At 42.5% G+C, this 21,761-nt stretch overlaps 1 protein-coding gene across 1 annotated transcript; it reads left to right on the plus strand.

Moving 5' to 3' along the window:
• The first annotated feature begins 3,043 nt into the window (after positions 1-3,043).
• LOC100274967 (uncharacterized) lies at positions 3,044-4,033 on the plus strand. The gene has a single exon (NM_001149200.2). The coding sequence runs from the start codon at positions 3,119-3,121 to the stop codon at positions 3,887-3,889; it is 771 nt and encodes a 256-aa protein (NP_001142672.1). The 5' UTR covers positions 3,044-3,118; the 3' UTR covers positions 3,890-4,033.
• Positions 4,034-21,761: the final 17,728 nt, after the last annotated feature.

Below are 21,761 nucleotides of genomic sequence, written 5' to 3' on the forward strand. Positions count from 1 at the left end.
TTGGGTGCCTTCTAATCTTTCTTTTAAATAATATTGTAGCCCATTAAAGGCTAATCCCGCTAGCTGTTTTTCTGCTAAGTGTATTTGGAAGCATCGGTTTCTTGTATCCCGGAACCTCCGGATGTATTCATTAACCGATTCATCCTTCCCCTGTCGCAGGGCCACTAGGTCTACCAAATCTAACTCATAGTCACCAGAGAAAAAATGGTCATGGAATTTTTGTTCTAACTCCCCCCATGACGAAATAGAATTAGGAGGTGAAGTGGCGTACCATGCGAACGCGGTTCCTGTTAAAGACAATGAAAACAAACGTACGCGAAATGCTTCTGTGTCAGCCAATTCTCCTAATTGTGCTAAGAATTGGCCTATGTGTTCGCGCATGTTTTTTCCTTGGTCACCCGAAAAATTTGCCAATTCGGGTATCCTGGTTCCCTGGGGGTATGGGTGGTGATCAAATTGGCTGTCATAAGGTTTCCGATATGATTGCCTCCTAGGCACCATGCTTACTTCGAGCTTATCTCGGAACGCCCCAGCTATTTCCTCCCTCACTATATCGATGGCAGCCGGTGCGAGACCACCGGCTCTCTGGTCAAACATAGGTGGGTTGGCTGGATATTAGCGTGTAGTCTTCCCCCACTAGTTTGAGCTATGTGGTGCATTGTCGTTTGCCCTATCCTCATAGGATTGATCGTTCCTTTCCGGCCTTCTAGGCGGGGCTGGAAAGCTTTCTTGGGCTCTCGATTTTGTATTAATGGGCTGATGCATTGCATAGTGTGATGGGAAGTGTTGCTGGGATGGGTGAGGATTCAGGTAACAATCCTCATCAAAAGACTCATGCGCGGACTGTCCGGACATGTACCCGGACCGTTCGTGATTATATGCGGACCGTCCGTCGTTGTATGCGGACCGTCCGACTGGGTAGTTTAGATTCTGTGCCATACGTGGTGGCTCGGGTGCATGTCTGGGTAACTCATTAAAAATTGGCCCGACTGTGGCTGGCCCGGACGGTCCGCTCTCACGGGCGAACGGTCCGGACATGTGCAGATCGACTGATTTACTGCCGATTTGCGGTTGCTCATGGTATGTGTCCATCGGCATCCCATAAAGGGGTTGTGACTGGTCGTGACAACCTATAGCCGATGTATTACGTGTGTTACCCCCTAATTCAACCTCGTGCGAAGGAAACTTTGCTATACTAGATTTATCAAATGCACGTACTAGTCTCCTATAGTCGTTTTGCATACCCCCTATGATATTTTGCATTTGTTCTCGCTGTTCATCTACATAATTCTTAAGAGATTGTAGCTTGTTTGTATTACTTACATTGGGGATATCTGGTGTGGGTCGGAGCGAAGCCGGATCCGTCGCCCGTTATCAGACGACCTTATTGTTCCTGTCCACCTTGAAGTTGGCCAGAAACTTTGCTCTCGCCTCTTGAATCAGCTGCTCCTTATGCTCCTCGAACAGGAGCTGTTCGTCAGCCGGCAAGGTTTCCAAAGTCGGCTCTATAATGTTGCTGGGGGAGACTTCAGAACTATCCCTTGAACCGACCATTGAAGGCCGATTTGAAGGGTTTAGATGTGTTGTCCCTAGCGGAGTCGCCAAAAAGTATGTTGACACCTTTTTAGGGCGCCAATCACTCAACACGAACCAGCGGCGGTGCTCCCTGCACAGGGGCGGACGGTCCGTGGTCAGGGGTCGGACGGTCCGCGGCCTGGCGCGAGGCTAGGGTTTCCTGCCTGACGGCCGGACGGTCCGCGCGTGCGCAGGGGCGGAGGAAGATCGCCGGTGGCGCCTGGATCTCGCTTCCGGGAGAGACCCCGTCAGGGAGGAGAGATCCTAGGAGTTGTCTAGGCTCGGTAGGCCGACCTAGACTCCTCTAATCGACGTAGAGTCAAGAGAAGCGAAGAATTTGGGGATTGGAAGGCTAAACTAGAACTAGAATAGAACTACTCCTAGGAAATAAATGCGAAATAAAAGTGTTATTGATTCGATTGATCATTACAAATCGGCCGTATACCTCTTTATTTATAGAGGAGGGGGGATGGACCCTTTACAAACTAATTTCCGAGCTATTTCCGTGAATCTAGCTAACAATCGTAGCACAAAACTCGGAACCCTAAACTGCTCTGCACACGCGCGGACCGTCCGGCCTCAGGGCCGGACCGTCCGCCGGCTCAAATTGGTGCTCAACACAGGTTCTTGTGGCCGATTAGCAAGCACATGTGTAGCAATCATGTTGATAGCGTGTTTAAAATAGGTTGATAAATAGTGTAGACAATGAAGTTTTTTCATTGATTATCAGTATATATATATTCATACACAGTCAAGGGATAGCAATGCATCCCTTGAAAAGAGAGATCGAAGGGTATCTATTTCTATGAACTTTACGCCGTGGATCTTGTTACTCTCCACCGTCATATGTTTGCTGCACTTCTTTTAGATTGATGTTGTGAACGATGACATGGATCAGATCGCCCTTTTCTTTGTTTGTCAACATTTTTCTCCTGTGGAGGCGAGCTAGCCAAATCGGCTCGCTTGGACCGGCAAGATTTTTAGTTTGCCCAGACATGCTAGGCGAGGCTAGCTCTCTGGGAAACCAAGCTCCAAGCGGCCTCCTAACTTGCCCTAACATTCTTAGTCTCGGAGTCATAATTATACTTGCTTATTAATTTATTATGACAAAAAAAGTAGGTCACATGTTAATTAAAAAAATGACCGGACGATAAATATTAAAAACGGAGATAGTATATTTATAAATACGAAATCTTTATTACTTGCCAATTTTACATGATGCAGAAGATGCGGGCCAACCATCTCTGTTTCTGGAAAAAAAAAGGAGCAAAGTAGTACTTTAGAGCAAAAGGTCAACCTAGAAATCAATCTCAGTAGGTGACCCTAAAGAATGAGAATCAATGAAAGGTCAACCTACTAAAGTCGAAACTTGAAACCCTCACCGGCCTACCTAGGACATAATAATGTATCTAGTTGTAACTCTCCCATGCACATAAATGTGAAGCGCCTGCTCTCCTCTCCTCTCTCTACTAGAGCTTTAGCGCCTCCACACCACAAACACACATCAGGATCCACAGATCGAACAGAGTCCAACAACTCAGACATGGAGGAAGCGGAGGCGGAGGAGGAGAACAAGAGTACCAAGGCTGCGGGAATGGGATGCAAGAAGAATGTGACGAGGCTCCAGAGGTCATTCCTCCACCTGTCCAGAGCGCTCGGGAAGCTCCACGGCCGCCGGGGCCACGGGAACGCGAACGGCGAGGCGTCGCTGTCCTCGTCGTCCTCCGCTGCCACTTCGTCGTTCCTCTCCGGGTGCATGCATCCCCGGACGCACTCCTTCGCCTTGGGCCGCCGCCACCGCCACAAGCGCGACGGCGGCGGGTCGGGGTCGGGGGACGCTCTCGCCGTCAACTTCAGGTCGCTCCAGGTCGACGACGAGGGCGGCTCGTCGTCAGCGCAGCACTGTTATCACGGCGACCGCGGGAGCGAGGCGGACGAGCCCAAGGCGGTGGTCCGTGGCGCCGGCGTCGCGGTGGCCACGCTCTCCGCGGCGCCGTACGAAGACTTCCGGCGGTCCATGCGGGAGATGGTGGAAGCCGCCGCGGGGACGGGGAGCGGCGGCGCCGCCGCGGCGGCCGTGGACTGGGACTTCATGGAGGAGCTTCTGTTCTGCTACCTCCGCCTCAACGACCGCGCCGTGCACAAGGACATCCTCCGCGCGTTCACCGACACGGTCGCCGCGATCCGGCGCCGGCGCAGGGCGGCGAAGAGCAGCCGCACGCGTCGTAGGCGGCGCAGGCAGCCGAGGCCCGGAGGAGACGGCCCCGGCCGTGGCGACGACTGTGACGGCGCGGAGGCGGTGACCTCGTCGTGACTGGTGCCAAATGTGTACGTGTGCATACACCGGCGAAGCGCCAGCGGCCGCGCGCCTCGCTGTCCGGCCGGTCAGTCGGTGATAGCACGAGTTAATGTTTTGTTCATACGCTTTACGGCTTTAGCTAAAGTAACGTAACGTGCATTGCTGTGTCAATGTTTCTTCCTCCGCCAGCCACCTCAGTTCATTTTCGTCACCCATTTGTGGCTACTTCGATCGATTTGTTGGTAACTTCTCTGCATTTTCATAGCTAAAAGCTAAAGTTGCCCAAATCCCGTGACAGCAATCTGTGCCCAATACAAAAAAAAAGTTAGCAAACAAATCATACCGAATGCGTTTTTTTTTTCCACTTTGACTAATAAAACAATAATGTTTTTATATATGTTTTCCAACGACAAGTTATCAAAAACCTGATCCCAATGCAAACTCCTCATGACTTCGTTGCCCACCGGCCGACACCGGTAATAAGACCGTGTCCACCTAAAACACAAATAATTACCTAAAACACTGTTTCTTAATATAAACTGTACTATTTAAAGTTTAAATATGAATATGAGGATGAATAATATGGTGGAGATAGCCTGATGTCACAAAACACCAGTAGCATGCACTACAACAAAAACGTCTTTATTGCCGGCTCTAAAATGATATATCCAAACGGATGATGAGTCCTCTACCATTCTCTACTATTTATGTGCTTGTAAAAATTACCATATTTACAAGCGGAACAATTAGAACCATTAATTAGCAAATATCATCATTTGTAAGCGGCTACCTTAAGACAACTGTATACAAAGATTGGCTTTATGCAGACACGGTTGTCTTAAGTCAGCTGCTTAAAAAGATTTTATTTCTATACTATACTTAAAGCATCAGTTTCAACGGTCGTCATACGTCATTTTTTACAAATAACCCCTCACAACTATTTCAAATTAATCCACTAACGACGCCCGACACGGGCTAGATGCACGCGGACCACAACTATGGCATAGACACGTCATGCCGTCCTGCTGCTAACTGTGTCGGGTCAGCCCGTTAGACCGTCGATCCATTTAATTAAATCAGCGTAAAATGTTAAAAAATGGTGCAAGAGGTGGGGTTCGAACTCATGCCCCGATGGAAGAAAGGCGGGAGACACTGGGTGAAACTGTCTAACCAGTAGAACATCAGGTTAAGATGTTTTTAATATTGAATATAAATCGTATATAGGTATATACATTTTTTTGTAAAATAAAAAATAATTGTGTCGGGCCGGACCAGCACTACGGGTCGAGGCTACAGCCCAAGCACGACACGACGTTCTTTGCTCTTCCAAGCATTAGGTCATTTCTAAGACCACATTGGCGCAATAGACTACATGATGTTTGAAGTTGCTGAATTGGTTGGAGCAGCAATGATTTGTCACACTAACAGCAAAATGAAAGGTTATTTGTTGGTTTTAAACGTTAGTAATTGCTACGAAGTAGCGTAATTTATATTGAGCGCATCCAGTTTTTATTGATGCCTGACTTTAGCAACAACTCCATTTTTTGATCTATCTTTTTTATAAGTTTGACTTCATTAGACTTATTTTATAAACTTGATCTCACAAACTTTCTCTTATTTGGTCTCTTTATGATGGAATTATGTTATTTTATAATCTATGTTCATTCAGTTAATCGTTGTGAACTCTCTTCTAATCGCTCACTTCATTGACCGTGTTGTACCAAGACATATTTGCATGAAGTAAACAATAACATCAGTTAGCCAAATCAAAAAATATATTATACAGAGAGTGAAGACAATCAATAAAAAATCTTGAATTTTTTTTGATGAATAGTTTACGTGGGTATTGTTGTATGCCGTCGCAACGCACGGACAACCGACTAGTATAAGTAAATGTTTAAGTTATTTGTCTCCAAATATTTTTTGTAGGCGGTTGACTTAGTTATTCCGCTTGCAAAAAAAAGTTCATTGCAACCAGCCTTATTATGCTGGCGGCCTATATTTTAAATTCCAGTTTTCTCGCCAAAACAAAACATAAAGCAAATTTCACATATTTCATTCATATTTCGATATAGACCATTCAAAACAAAAATATATCATACAGTCATGCATCCCTATCCACAATACATGTAACACACTAAAATCCTAATTCTGGATTTAGGAAAAATTATTTCCAAGATTTCAATAAATATGATTTCAAAAAAGAGATTAAATAAAATATACATATATGGTATAAATTATTCTTGGTTCAATTATATATGTGGATATATTCTCTAAAAGAATTAAGTTAAACTATCTCTTAATAGAGATTTCACATTAGGAGTTATATTCCCTTAAAACAAATAATGTATGTGCATGACATATCTTCAACATTTGCCTAAATTAATGAATAAATAATTAATATAAATATATATTGTTGCACATCATGTTGGTATTTTGTTATATATTTAGTTTGAGTTTAAAATTGGGAAATTGAAAATTTGAAATAGAAAATCAGGTACAAAAGAAAAAGAAAAGTAAAAAGAGAGAACCCGTCTAGGCCGATTTCCCTCACCCCGGCCCAGCTGCTCTCCCCACCGGCCCAACCTCCACCTTGGCGCTGACACGTGGGCCCCACTGATCGGGCGTCTCTCTGACAAGTGGACCCGCATGATCAATGACTCACCTCGCTCAATGCTGAGCACTCCTTCCCCTAACCAATGGGCCCGCTTCTCTAGAATTTTCTTCTATATAACAAACACAGGCCCCGTAACCACCATCGGCAAGTTAGTTGGGAATCAGCCGAGCCCCCTTTGAAATCGAACTCTACCCGTTGAGGTATAAACCCTGGACAGCTAGACCCCCCTTAGGTCGTCAACTCAACACTAATGTGTACCCACACCGAAGAACCATAGTCACCGTTGACAAGGGTCGAGTGTGGCCAGGATCCACCTCTGTCGTAACTCGCCTACGCCACCGATCTGAATCCGGCGAGTAGCCAAGGGAGTTCGCTAGGAGGCGTGGAACGTATAGGACTGGATTGGAGGGCAATCGATCGGCCTAATTGAGCGGAACCGCTCCCTAGAGCTAGGGCACCACCATTAGACCACAGAATGTCGTGGGTAGAGCTACAACCACTTTGTGATTTGGTGAGAAATCATCTCTTAGTTTTAAGAGCGCCTATAGGGGGTGAATATGTGATCCTGCAAAACTTGCTCAAAATAACAAAAAATTGGTCTATAATATGAGTTAGAGTAAATAAAACCAAGTTTGAGAGTAGAGAGAAAGAGTCGTGGAGCGTCGTGGATATAGGTACAACCACTTTGTGATTCGGTGAAAAATCATATCTTAGTTTTGAGAGCACCTAGAGGAGGTGAATAGGTGATCCTGCAAAAATTGCTCAAAACAACACAAACTTGGTCTATAATATGAGTTAGAGTAAATAAAACCAAGTTTGGGAGTAGAGAGAACTTCCTTTCACTTGATTACTCTATCAAGATATAATTTAGACTTAGAGCAATATCACAAGTGAGAATTTGTAACTTGGAAGAGATAAAAATTGCAATAAAGTAAATGGTACAATGGACACGACAATTTTTATCCCATGGTTTGGTCAAGTGTAATATGATTGCATACTCCACGTTGTGGCGTCCCAATGGATGAGGGTTGCACTCAACCCCTCTTAAGTGATCTAAAGATCAAACTTGAGTACCACTGTTCTTCCTTATATCACAATATCTCGTTTGTGAGGAATCTCCACAAGTTGGAGTCTCTCACGCCTTACACAAGTGATCACAATCAAGACAGGAGTAAGGGAGGAAGTAAGAACACGCAGATAAGGGCACAATCGCAGCAATAACACGCACACAAGAAAAGAAGAGAGCACAAGATCAAAACGATAGAGTGATAACTCAGAAACACGCTTAAATCTCTCTCAAACAGTTCGAAGGCGTGGTCGCAGAGTCTCATAGTTGTAGTATGCTCTTAGAATGCTTGGTGTACTAGTAGAGGCGCCTAGGGGCATTTTTTATAGCCCTAAGGGGCAAGGGAGTCGTTGCTCCTTCCTTTGATAAGCACATATTGCCTTTTGTCCACGGGTGCACCGGATATTCCGGTGCACATCAGACACTCTGCTCTACAACGGTTATAGGATCAGTTGATTGGTCGCCTTCCTTTTAGGATGGGCACCGGACTATCCGGTGGCGCACCGGACTGTCCGGTGACCCTTCCCGACCGTTGGCGAGCTAACGTGGCCGGTGTCGATCACGCTACCGACCATTGGCGCCGCTGGAGAGCCGTTAGCCGCCTGGCCCACCGGACATGTCCGGTGCACACCAAACTGTTCGGTGAATTTTAGCTAGCGAGCCTGAGAAAAAATACCCGAGAGCGACGAGTTGCGGCTAGTTGACCAGGCTATCACTGGACATGTCCGGTGCACACCGGACTGTCCGGTGAAGCCCAGTCACTTCTTTTTTACTTTCTTTGAGATGATCCCTAGCACTTAGACAAACATAGTTATCAACTAAAACAAATGACTAAGTGCTAGTATCATACCTTTATCACTTTACTCTAATAGGATTTGCAATATGTGCAAACTCAAGCCAAGAAATTGATTTTATCTAAAAATGTGTTAGAGCCCAAACACAAGTACTAAAAACATTGTAAAGGACCTATGAAACATATTTAAAAGTGCAAACCACACACTTATACCATTTTCCACAAAGTTGCATATTTTGGGTCCATGTTTGTGCTCTTTTGGACTTGATAGCTTCAATTTGCTTTGTCTTCACCTGTGCTCATGCTCATATCAAGAATGTTAGTACAAAGTGGTGTGTTGAGCATTTAATCTTAGAAACAACTAGAACTTGCCCAAGGGCACATTTCCCTTTCAAGTTTTGCATGTGTCTTCGCTTTATTTTACACCACACCGCGTCTAGAATGAAGCACCAAAGCACCCGCGTGTGTTCGTGGGCAATGGCGCCATCGCAGTGAATGATCGGGAGGAAGAAAATTGGTGCCCAGTCATCGACCTACTAGGAGGGCAACTGAGATTAGAATGATGATGTACCCCTTCGTAGATTAAAACAATGTCGTTGATCTCAAATCCGATGGCCAGGGCGATCCTCGTAGTTAGCTAGGGAAATTTTGTTAAAGAGACCTTGTATTTAGCTATTTTACCTACCATCCATTCTTGTTCAAAAATTCTCACAACTAAGTCCCTAATCATATAAAATGAACCCTGAACTTTATAGAAATTGAACCTGTCATCCTGTTTAGGTTATTTCAGACCAAAGCCCTCATATTTATAATCAAAATTATGTAGAGGTCCCATGTTTCTATAGATTGGTCCCTAGAATTTATTTTTGAATGGAAAATTAATCTATAAACTTATTTAATTCATAACTTCCTCATTTTAACTCCGATTTTAGTGGTTCTCAAACCTACAGACTCGTCACAATGTGTATATTTATTTTAAGCAACTATTTTGTTTGTTTGGTGTAATATTATAAATATATGTGAATATTGTTGCACTTCATGCTGGTGTTTTGTTGTGCATTTATTGGAGTTTAAAATTGGAAAGTTGAAAATTTGGAATAGAAAAACAGGTATTAAAGCAGAAGATAAAAAAGAGAGAAGAACTCGCATAGGCCGATTTCCCTCACCACGGCTTAAATGCTCTCCTCATCGGCCCAACCTTCGCCTTGGCGCTCACACGTGGGCTCCATTTGTCGGGCATCCCGCTGACAAGTGAGCCCACATGATCAGTGACTCACCTCACTCAATGTTGAGCGCTCCTTCCCTTGACCGATGAGTTTGCTTCTCTAGAACTTTGTTCTCCATAACAAAAGCGGGCCACCATAATCACCATCAGTAAGTTCATTGGGAATCAACCGAGTCCCTCTTAGAATTGGACTCTGCGTAGGGTATAAAATCCGGTAGTCACACCCCCCTTAAACTGTCAATTCAACACTATCGTGTTCATGCCGAAGAACCATATTCGCCATTGACAAGGGTCGAGTGTGGCCGAGAGCCATCGTCGTCGTTTAGGTTATTTCATAGCAAAGACCACTTGCTTATAATCGAAATTATGTAGAGGTCCTTGGTTTCTACAGATTGGTCCCTGGATATTTATTTTGAATGGAAATTATTTATTCTGAATGGAAAATAATCCATAAACTAATTTAATTCATAACTTCCTCATTTTAAGTCTGATTTTTGTGGTTCTCGAACCTACAGACTCGTCTCGACACATAGATTTATTTTAAGTAATTGTTTTCTTTGTTTGGTGCAATGTTATTTTTATTTATTATTTGCCTATGTGTATGTTTTGATGTGAATAGAAAAGCGAGTTACGAGGAAGCTAAAGCCCAACCTTGGGATGCATCTAAGCAGTTGAAGTTTACCAAATAAGGAAAGTTGTCCTTGATCATGTCTTTTTGTGGCCTAATAATATTTACTATTATGTTCTCACCTATGCATGCACCGTTAGGTTAAAATGACAAGACCTAATAGGTTACCTAGAATTGTTTTTCCTATGCCTTGTTTATACCTAGATTATGTATCATTGAGTAGATTTGCTATTGTTAAACTTGGTTCTGGGCATAATACATGTGCAACATTGATCATGATTGTCATTAATGGATTAATTATTATGCATGATAAGATCATCTTATTTAATTGGAACATGGAGAACCACCCAGAAAAATAGTGCTACCACAAGACTATTATGGCTCTGGTCTTAGCTATTTAATTAGGGAAGCTAGTGTGTGAGAACCTTACCGGTTAGGGGCAAGCGGGGAAGTGTTGCTCAAGTATGGTAACTAGGTTGATTAGGTTGCGATGACTTTTCAGACTACGTATCGAATGATATGTGCCACCTCATCTTGAATTTGTAGCGGGTTTTTCTCATTCTAGTGGATGTAAAGGCCTCATAGTGGATCCCTAGACATTTACCTTGGAAGTGCCTTAGGGTCTAGCTAACCTAGGCTAGAAGGGATACATGACTTGTGGGTAAGGATGTGCGACCTGTGCAGAGTGTAAAACTTTGGAGTGCGCTCATACACTTTGGAGTTTTGGAAGAGCGCAAAAATGCTCATGAGGGGCGTAAACCCTAAAACCCCTGGCCCCAAGGCACATGGGTCATGATGAATAAAGTGGCTCTAGAGAGGCCCAAGCGAGGCCCAACTAACCACCTGAGCGCGGGGTGAACCACTAATAACTATGCAAGGTGACATCCGCCTTTGGCCCTAATGCGAAGCAAGAGTGCATAGGGGTCGAACGAGACGAAAGAGGGTTGGACGAACCCAATGTTGATCTAAGGGTTGGGCGAATCGCATGATCACAAAGAAAACATGACCGTTGAACTAGATACTTGGGAGATCCTCCTTCTCTTGCTCAGCTTGTAAACCCTGCTATGAGTAATCAGGTGTCGGTAGCGCAAGCCACCAAAGACTAAAGTAGGGACATTTCGCTCGAACCAGTATAAACTCTTGCATCCTACTAGCACACCATCCAAGTCCAAAAATGTGCATCACAAATTTACTCGTTGATGCTTACTCGAAACACTGACAATCATCATAAGAACCAATTGAAAGATAAATCAATGTTACAGAATGAAGAATTGTTATATTTTCATTAGAAGCACATTGTCTATCTTTAGGAATTCCATTTTCCTTCAATGAGACTACTACACACATGATTGGCTTGAGAAGGTATTAGTCTCAAAGGAATCAAACTATAGAGTAACCTCCTTCTAAAAGTGTGCATACAAGTTTTAAATACTTGTAGGAGACATGCACTTGGACTTTTAAGGTCAATATATCACTTGAAAGGATAATGTCAAGATTACCTTAGGTGATACTTAAAGGCAAATTATCGATAATTTGAACTTTGGCACATATAGTTCGAAATGATACCAATTGAAAATGGTACTAAAATATAAGATGCCGATTTGAAAGAGAAATTAAGTATATACCAATTGAAAAATAAGCACGGGTATAATTTTATGTGAGTTGGATTATGTGATATGCTTTGTTTTGACATTTGAAACCATGTAGGTTTTGCTCCAAGAGTGTGATTTTGAAGTGAGCAATCCTACCATATGATTTAGATAGTATGCATGCTATTTAATTGAAAGTAAATACCAATTGAAAATATATGATTGCGAGCATGGACATACAAATTGAAAGAAAATATAACAATTGAAAGAAATACTAGGCATGAAAGGTAAACTAGATGCTTAAAAGTAGATACACATATCAAAAGCAAGGAATAACAATAAATTTAGTTACGTTAGCATTGGTGGGGAACTTGGGTCCATAATCTTTACTGATCCACTTAACAATAAACTTGATTCGACGGTATGCACAAGTTCATCTAAAGAGGGGGTTTTCACTATCATCATCACTACTACTATAACTATCATACTCACTAGAGGATGCATCATATATGTTACCTCTTGCCACAAGGCATTTGTGAGATGAGTGTGATGAGGAGCATGATGAAGAGCGATGGTCGCGACTCTTAGGTGGGGTGTCATCTTCACTTGACAAATCATCCCAAGTCTTGACCGAAGTGAGCACTTTGTTTTTGCTCCTCCTCTTCTTGGGTTTGGCCTTGTTTAGGTAATTATCCCTAAAGTGGCCCTTCTCATGCGAATCATCCTCTTTATTTGTTATTTCCTATCAATGTTAAATAGAATATCTTCTACGTGCAGGGGCACTCCCATTAGACTAATATTATATTGATAATCATCCCATTACTTTCCAACACGTCAAATTATTTCTCCATCCTCGAAGGATGATGTAGAGGGTTGATCATATTCATCATCTTCTTCTTCTTCATATTTCTCTTCTTCCCTTGAGGAACTTGAGCTTTCAACCATCTTCTTGTCTTTCATATTTTTATGGTATTCACATGTGAAAGCATATGGCCTTGATGAAGTAGGTTCTTCTTGTCCCATCTGTCATGATATTTTAAATGCTAGAATCTTGTCGATCAATAACGCTAGGGTCATTTTGCTCAAGTCCTTCATATTATGAAGGATGGTAATGATGCTCCCATATTTATGTTGTGGTAGTATGGAGGTGATCTTCCTCACAATAATCGCATCACTTAGTTTGTTAATGCCAACAGAATTGAGCTCATTAACAACAAGATTTAAACGAGAATACATATCTTCAACAAGCACATTTTATTTCATGGTAAAAGGAGCTCATGCAATTTAAGCCAAATCTCATTAGCAGTTTTTAAAGTCAATACTTGATTGAAAATTCTCACTCGCAGTGAGCTTATCGGGATTCTTAGGTGGTTTCATCTTGTCGCGGGTGACTCTCCAAACACCTAGATCAATAGCTTCTAGGTAACCAATAATTCTAGCATCATAATAGGGGAAGTTAATGCTGTCAAAGTGAGGTGGCCTATGAGTATCCATTATGTCCCTCTTGATCTAGCATCGGCTCAACGACGGTTAAGCCAAAAAGGTTCCTAATGAACCACGAGTTCTCATACCAATTGAATGGAACATGGACACCTAAGAGGAGGTGAATTAGGACTTATATTTATTGCACTTTAAACTAGGCCTATAATTATTGTGTTAAAAAATCCTCTATAGATAACCAATCAAGATGGTGCAACTAGGGTTTTGTCAAAGTGTTGCTATATCTACCGCAAAATGTAGTTATACAACGTAAGTTCTAGTCCTACCAACTAGCATGTAACTAAGCTAAGAATGGTAGAGATCCAACTCTCGTTAACGCTCTGGTATTCTTACTAAGGTATCAAGAATCGTGCAAGGTTCTTACTAATCCTCATTATTCCCGTACGCAAAGGAAAACTGTAAAACCTCAAAACCATCAACTAAAAATAATGCATTGAAATTATTGGTAGTAAGTATAGTAATGAATTTTATTAATTTATTTATTGTCAAGGGTTTGATCTTGTTTACCTTCAGAATAATTTTTGTTTTCTCCTATTTGATTGATGTTTGTTTTTATAAAATTTCTTTTATAAGAACCCAATTAATTAATATGAGAACTTTGGTAGAAAAATAAATTCTTTAATGGTCAATATTGTTGCTATAATTATTATGAATTTTTAGAGATATTTAAAAATATATTTAGTTATATTTTTGGGAAAAAAAGGAAAACCCCTAGCGCTCGGCCAGGCCGATTCTGGCCCAACCGAGGCCCATCAGGGTAGCGCGAGTCACACCCGGGTTTCGGGGGCATCAAGACCCGGGTGCGAACACAATCACCAGGTGTGCTGGGTCCAAGTCTCACACATATGATAATTCATGGTACATAAACTAATGTCACATCTTTACTATATAATAGGAGTTATGTACTAAATAAATAAATAATTACATCATATGGAGACAACGATCCAGCAACCCAAAGTTGACTGGGAGACGACGGCCTAGACCTCTCACGAACTCGTCACAGCATCCTCCATGCGCCTCATCCTGCGATACCTGTTCTTGACCTGTGGGGGTGTGAGACAACAAGAGTGTGCTCACACACGTTCATCGCTCAACAAGTTGTGGGGAATAATGTGCATGAACTTGCCAAAGGTGGGAGCTAATGTGAAGTGTAAGGCTTACCAAAGAGGATGGTTAAAGCTGAGCTTTGCTTTTAAAGTCGGTCAAAATTTTATTAGCAGTTGCTAAGTGTAAGTATATACCAACCCAAATAAGTAATAGTTCAAAATTTGATAACAACACCTGCGATGCAATGCATATGACAAATTGAATTTAGTTCCATAAGTTAATCATGTGAGTGTCTGAGCTGCTCATGACCGTGAGTAGTATACCAGTTTTACACTCTGTAAAGGTTGCACATCTTTACCCACAAGTCATGTTACCCATCTGCCAAGGGATCGCGACTTCCCATACACCTCTACCAAGGAAGCGAGGCAGGGTAACACTACGAGGCCTTTACAAAGTTCCACTAGCTTCAGAAAACTCGCTATAGTTTCTATGAAGCTCCAATGCAGGGACCCCTCGCCTGACCGCCATCGCAGCAAAATCAACCCAAGGGCCTCCCTACACTGACCACTACCCTACTGCCCTTTCCCCTTTCGGGTAAGATAGTCCTCCACTAGCTTTCCTAATTAGTCATCCAAGGGCGTCCCATACCACCCTTGTGGTAGCACTGTTTTCCCGGGTGGTTCTCCATGTTCCAATTAACATAATGATCTTATCATGAATAGTAAAAAACAAACTGATAGTAAAAGTAGGATCATGAATAATGTGTATCTCCATACCCAAAACCACATAAAGCAATAGCAGGTACTACCCAAAAATTCAGTGGTAAACAAGGTATAAAGATAGCCAAACTAGGGTAACCTATTGGGTCCCATCAAACTTGACCTTTGCAGATCATTATGATTAATAAGAACATGATTGGGTAAAAAGAAGTGATCAAGGGCACAACTTGACTGTGACTTGAGATTCCAGGTACCAACCTTCTCTTCAGGTAACTCGTGACCTCCCTGCTAAACGTAGCAATGCAAACCAACATGGTATAGGCAAAATTTACATCAAACCAAACATAAGTACAAACTGCATAATATTGATCTACGCGTCGTAACGAGATCGTGGGTTCGAGAATCACTAAAATCGGAGTTAGGTTTGAAGAGAGGTGGTTTTCGGAAGATCTATGTGATTAACCAATTAGATCTAGGTCTTCATGTTGATTTTATAAGTCATGTGATAAAGATATTTAAGTAATAACTTTGATCTATATCATACTAGAGTGGAAATAATATTTCAGTTATATTATAATTATAGACAAACTAACTTTGATTAGTAGGAACAATCTACTAAGCATAGATTAAATGAATATTTATTTTTGGAAACATGCTATTTGCTAAGATAATGTTACGACAGCTTAGGCAAAATTATTATGAAGCTAACGCAACTTGAATGGATCAAATCGGAATTAAGATGTAAAAGTTATGGGTTAAACATGTTTTAGGTTATTTTTAATATTTATTTTGCACTTAAATAAGACTCTAGGGGTATTATTGCATTTTCCAGGGGCCTATCTATAACTGTTTCAAACTATGTGGGGATGGCGGGTTTATTAGTAAGAAGTGTAGGGGCTTAAACGCAAGAGAGTCGGCCGAAGAGGTATTCCCTTGCCGTGACCGTTAGATCGCCATCCTACGATCTGGATTAGATATGATCCCCACCCGAACCGGTATGGATTATAACCCACCGGATCTATATCTGATGGCTACAACTTAATGAATCGCAATCCGTTTTCGAGCCATAGGATGCCGATCCGATGGCACAGATCCAAACGCCCCAAGCGGTATGCCAGAACTAATCTGGGCCACCCATTAATGGATCCACGACCCCGCGCTCATCTACGGTCACGATGTCATCTCTTCATTCCTTCCCCCAGCGACCAACACGCAATGGCGGCGTCGGGCATCCCACAGTTGCGAGCACGCCGACGAACGGCGGCTCAGCCCTTCGGCATGCCACCCCGAACGCTATGTTGTGCAAAAGTTAGCAGAGATTGCAGCGAACACAATGGGGGCAGTCTTACCGGTGCTTGTGCCGCGCAATCCCCAGGCCGCGACCACGCGCGGCAGCGCAGCGGTGATTTAACTCCGGCGAGGAAGTTCATTGGGTTTGAGCTAGCTACCGTGTGAGGCCACGAGTAAGCGTTCACCAAGGGTCTGGCTTTTATACCCGAAAGAAGCCTGCATGGACGCACGGTTGGGATAGAATCGAAGGATTTGTTCCCCGACATCATTGCGATCTGTTGGTAACAAACCCCGCATAAGTTTGAGATGGTTCTGGTGCACTGGCCCAAGCACGCACCGGTGTACCGAGAGCAGGGTCACGAGCGGTGGCCAGGGTCAAGGCGGTGAAGACTGAGCCTAGATGGCATCCGGTCTGTCGCGTCCACAGGCTCCAACGGCCAAGAAAGAAGACAGTAATGAAAACTAGGGCCCACATGGCGGTGACCAGCTGAGACGTGCACGATAGAGAGGAGGCAAGAGTCTGTCCTACGGGTCCCACATTGCAGTGGATGGGACCTGCGCTCGAGCGCGTGAATGACTTGAATGGGTCGCGTGACAGAAATCGACACCTGGACCGGAATGGAGGAAATCAGCCCAAGAACCAATTTGCCCATTTTCTTTTTTTTCTAATTTGTTTTCTAATTCTCACTTCAATTCAAGTTTGTGCTTCAAATTCAAATTCAAATTAAATTCAAGCTTCCTATTCAAGTTTCAAATATCGAATTCAAATTTGAATCCTTGTTTGATTTTTTCTGATTTCAACTCTCATATATAATTCTAATGTAAAGGTAAATACTCTTTTCATTATTATTTATTTTCTCCAGGTAATAAATGGATTTACTAAGATTTCCTTTCTCATTTTCCATTCTATGTTTCATTTATAAGTTGAGATCAAATTTAAATTATATTTTCAATAAAAGGCATCACACACAATTATCGACAAGAAATCAACCTTTCATTATCTGTTTATTGGTCACTTAATTAATTTACTATTATTGTTTGAATATGAGGAGGGAGAGTCCTAATAGATTTTCAAAGGTCTTCAAAAATTCCCACAACACTATTATATAATCTCTTATTTCTTTATTTTATTATTTTATGATATATATGTATATATATATATTCCTACCAATTTTAGGTCTTACAAATCCTACCCCCTTAACAGAAATCTCGTCCTCAAGATTTGTAAGAAAAAGGATGTATAACCATATTGTCTCAGAACATATGCACAAACAAGAATCTCGGCATGATGCGTAATTCATTAACGAAACTTAGGGTCAAATAGACCTTATTATTATTCCTAAAATGGTAAAATACTAGCTACTAACTAAAATAATATTTAGGTATTATAAATAGTAATCTATATATATGTATATATGTATCTTGGTGGAGTTGGTGGTGGTGGTGGAGGTAGTGGTGGTTGTTGTTGTCTTTCCAACTGTTCTGCCTCATTTCTTGACGCATCTCCAGCCGTTCCTGATGCATTTACTTGCGTTCTTGCCTTATCTGATTTTGCATTTCGTTCATCGTGTTTATCATTTGTTGTAGTACCTGCATTTGGTTGGCAACCACTGGATCGGTCCTAGCTGGTGGAGGATTTGGAGGATTCATTTCTGTTTGCTGTTGCCTGATAATCCTCCTGTTGTGGGGGCTGGCTGGTAGATCGATTCCTCCCTAGTATTGACCATCTGAGTTAGAAGCATATGGTAAGATAGTTTTGCAAGGGAAATTATTTGGTAGGCAGAACAGATAGGCTAGTAGCTGGTTATGAACTGAAGACTCTTTGGCAGGGCTTGATCTGTTGTTTTATGTCAAGATTGGGGTAGCTAGTCGTATAAGGTGAATGTCCAAAGGTAAGATAGAATCTGTCAAGATGAGATAGATATGTGATACTAGTTGTATTCTAATGGAAAAAATAATATAAGTTGTCTAATTATTTTATAAGCATTTTTATATACCTATGTGTATATGCAGATGCAATTGTGGACATTACTCCATAGCTCATCACACTCAACCAAAGATCTGAATCAGACAAATACCATAAGAACAAACATTCAAGTGCATAGATACTATATATATAATATAGTTTTTTTGTTCCTATGAATAGGTCTCCTATTCCTAAAGGTCACTTTAGGTACAGGATTTCAAATGTGAAATCCACTTTTGTCTTTAGAGTGACAAGGTAAGAGTAATCACAGTAAAGCATAAGTGGATGAGAAAAGATTAAGGAAAGTTTAGAAATAATCAACATAGAAAAGGTAAGTAGTAAGTGTTATCCAATTCTATCTAGGTTTGGTCCTACAGTCAACATCCCTCTGATACCACTTCTGTCACACCCGGGTTTCGGGGGCACCAAGACCCAGGCGCGAACGCAATCACTAGGTGTGCTAGGACCAAGTCTCACACATATGATGATTCATGGTACAGAAATGAATGTCACATCTTTACTATAAAATAGGAGTTCTGTACTAAATAAATAAATAATTACATCATATGGAGACAACGATCCAGCAACCCAAAGTTGACTGGGAGACGACGACCTAGACCTCTCACGAACTCGTCACATCATCCTCCATGCGCCTCATCCTGCGATACATGTTCTTGACCTGTGGGGGGTGTAAGACAACAAGAGTGAGCTCACATACGTTCATCGCTCAACAAGTTGTGGGGAATAATGTGCATGAACTTGCCAAAGGTGGGAGCTCATGTGAAGTGTAAGGCTTACCAAAGAGGATGGTTAAAGCTGAGCATTGCTTTTAAAGTTGGTCAAAATTTTATTAGCAGTTGCTAAGTGTAAGTATATACCAACCCAAATAAGTAATAGTTCAAAATTTGATAACAACACCTGCGATGCAATGCATATGACAAATTGAATTTAGTTCCATAAGTTAATCATGTGAGTATCTTAGCTGCTCATGACCGTGAGCACGGCTAGTATACCAGTTTTACACTCTGCAAAGGTTGTGCATCTTTACCCACAAGTCATGTTACCCATCTGCCAAGGGATCGTGACTTCCCATACACCTCTACCAAGGAAGCGAGGTAGGGTAACACTACGAGGCATTTACAAAGTTCCACTAGCTTCAGAAAACCCGCTACAGTTTCTAGGAAGCTCCAATGCAGGGACCCCTCGCCTGACCGCCAACACAGCAAAATCAACCCAAGGGCCTCCCTACACTGACCACTCCCCTACTGCCCTTGCCCCTTTCGGGTAAGGTAGTCCTCCACTAGCTTTCCTAATTAGTCAGCCAAGGGCATCCCATACCACCCTTGTGGTAGCACTGTTTTCCCGGGTGATTCTCCATTTTCCAATTAACATAATGATCTTATCATGAATAGTAAATAACAAACTGATAATACAAGTAGGATCATGAATAATGTGTATCTCCATACCCAAAACCACATAAAGCAATAGCAGGTACTACCCAAAACTTCAGTGGTAAACAAGGTATAAAGATAGCCAAACTAGGGTAACCTATTGGGTCCCATCAAAATTAACCTATGCAGATCATTATGATTAATAAGAACATGATTGGGTAAAAAGAAGTGATCAAGGGCACAACTTGCCTAGGACTTGAGATTACAGGTACCAACCTGCTCTTAAGGTAATTCGTGACCTCCCTGCTAAACGTAGCAATGCAAACAAACATGATATAGGCAAAATTAACATCACACCAAACATAAGTACAAAATGCATAATAATGATCTACGCGTCGTAACGAGATCGTGGGTTCAAGAATCACTAAAATCGGAGTTAGGGTTGAAGAGAGGTTGTTTTTGGAAGATCTATGTGATTAACCAATTAGATCTAGGTCTTCATGTTGATTTTATAAGTCATGTGATAAAGATATTTAAGGAATAACTTTGATCTATATCATACTAGAGTGGAAATAATATTCCATTTATATTATAATTATAGACAAACTAACTTTGATTAGTAGGAACAATCTACTAAGAGATTAAATGAATATTTATTTTTGGAAACATGCTATTTGCAAAGATAATGTTACGGCAGCGTAGGCAAAATTATTATGAAGCTAACGCAACTTGAATGGATCAAATCAGAATTAAGATGTAAAAGTTATGGGTTAAACATGTTTTAGGTTATTTTAAATATTTATTTTGCACTTAAATAAGACTCTAGGGGTATTATTGCATTTTCCAGGGGCCTATCTGTAACTTTTTCAAACTGTGTGGGGATGGCGGGTTTATTAGTAAGAAGTGCAGGGGCTTAAATGCAATAGAGTCGGCCGAAGAGGTATTCTCGTGCCCTGACCGTTAGATCGCCATCCTACGATCTGGATTAGATCTGATCCCCACCCGAACCGGTATGGATTATAACCCACCAGATCGAGATCTGATGGCTACAACTTGATGGATCACGATCCGTTTCGAGCCGTAGGATGCCGATCCGACGGCACAGATCCAAACACCCCAAGCGGTATGCCAGAACTAATCTGGGTCACCCATTAATGGATCCACGACCCGCGCTCATCTACGGTCACGGTGTCATCTCTTCATTCCTTCCCCAGTGACGGCGTTAGGCATCCCACAGTTGCGAGCACGCCGGCGAACGGCGGCTTAGGCCTTCGACACGCCACCCGAACGCTATGTTGTGCAAAAGTTAGCAGAGATTGCGGCGAACACAATGGGGGGCAGTCTTACCAGTGGTTGTGCCGCGCAATCCCGAGGCCGCGACCGCGCGCGGCAACGCGATGGTGATTTAACTCCGACGAGGAAGTTCGTTGGGTTTGTACTAGCTACCGTGTGAGGCCACGACTAAGCGTTCGCCAAGGGTCTGGCTTTTATACCCGAAAGAAGCCTGCATGGACGCACGGTTGGGATAGAATCGAAGGATTTCTTCCCCGACATCATCGTGATCTGTTGGTAACAAACCCCACATAAGTTTGAGATGGTTCTGGTGCGCGGGCCCATGCACGCACCGGTGTACCGAAACAGGGTCACAAGAGGCGGCTAGGGTCAAGGCGGTCAAGATCGAGCCTAGATGGCATCCGGTCCATCGCATCCACAGGGTCCAGTGGCCAAGGAAGGAGACAGTAATGACAACTAGGGCCCACATGGCGGCGACCAGCTGAGACTTGCACGACAGGGAGGAGGCAAGAAATTGTCCTGCGGGTCCCACATTGCAGAGGACGGGACCTGCACCCGAGCGCGTGAATGAGGTGAATGGGTTGCGCGGCAGAAATCGACACCTGGGCCGGAATGGAGGAACTCAGCCCAAGATCCAATTTGACCATTTTCTTTTTTTTATAATTTGTTTTCTAATTCCCACTTCAATTCAAGTTTGTGCTTCAAATTCAAATTAAATTGAAGCTTCCTATTTCAAGTTTCAAATATCCAATTCAAATTCGAA

Source organism: Zea mays, chromosome 7, assembly GCF_902167145.1.
Source record: "Zea mays cultivar B73 chromosome 7, Zm-B73-REFERENCE-NAM-5.0, whole genome shotgun sequence".
In the NCBI taxonomy this organism is placed as follows: domain Eukaryota; kingdom Viridiplantae; phylum Streptophyta; class Magnoliopsida; order Poales; family Poaceae; genus Zea; species Zea mays.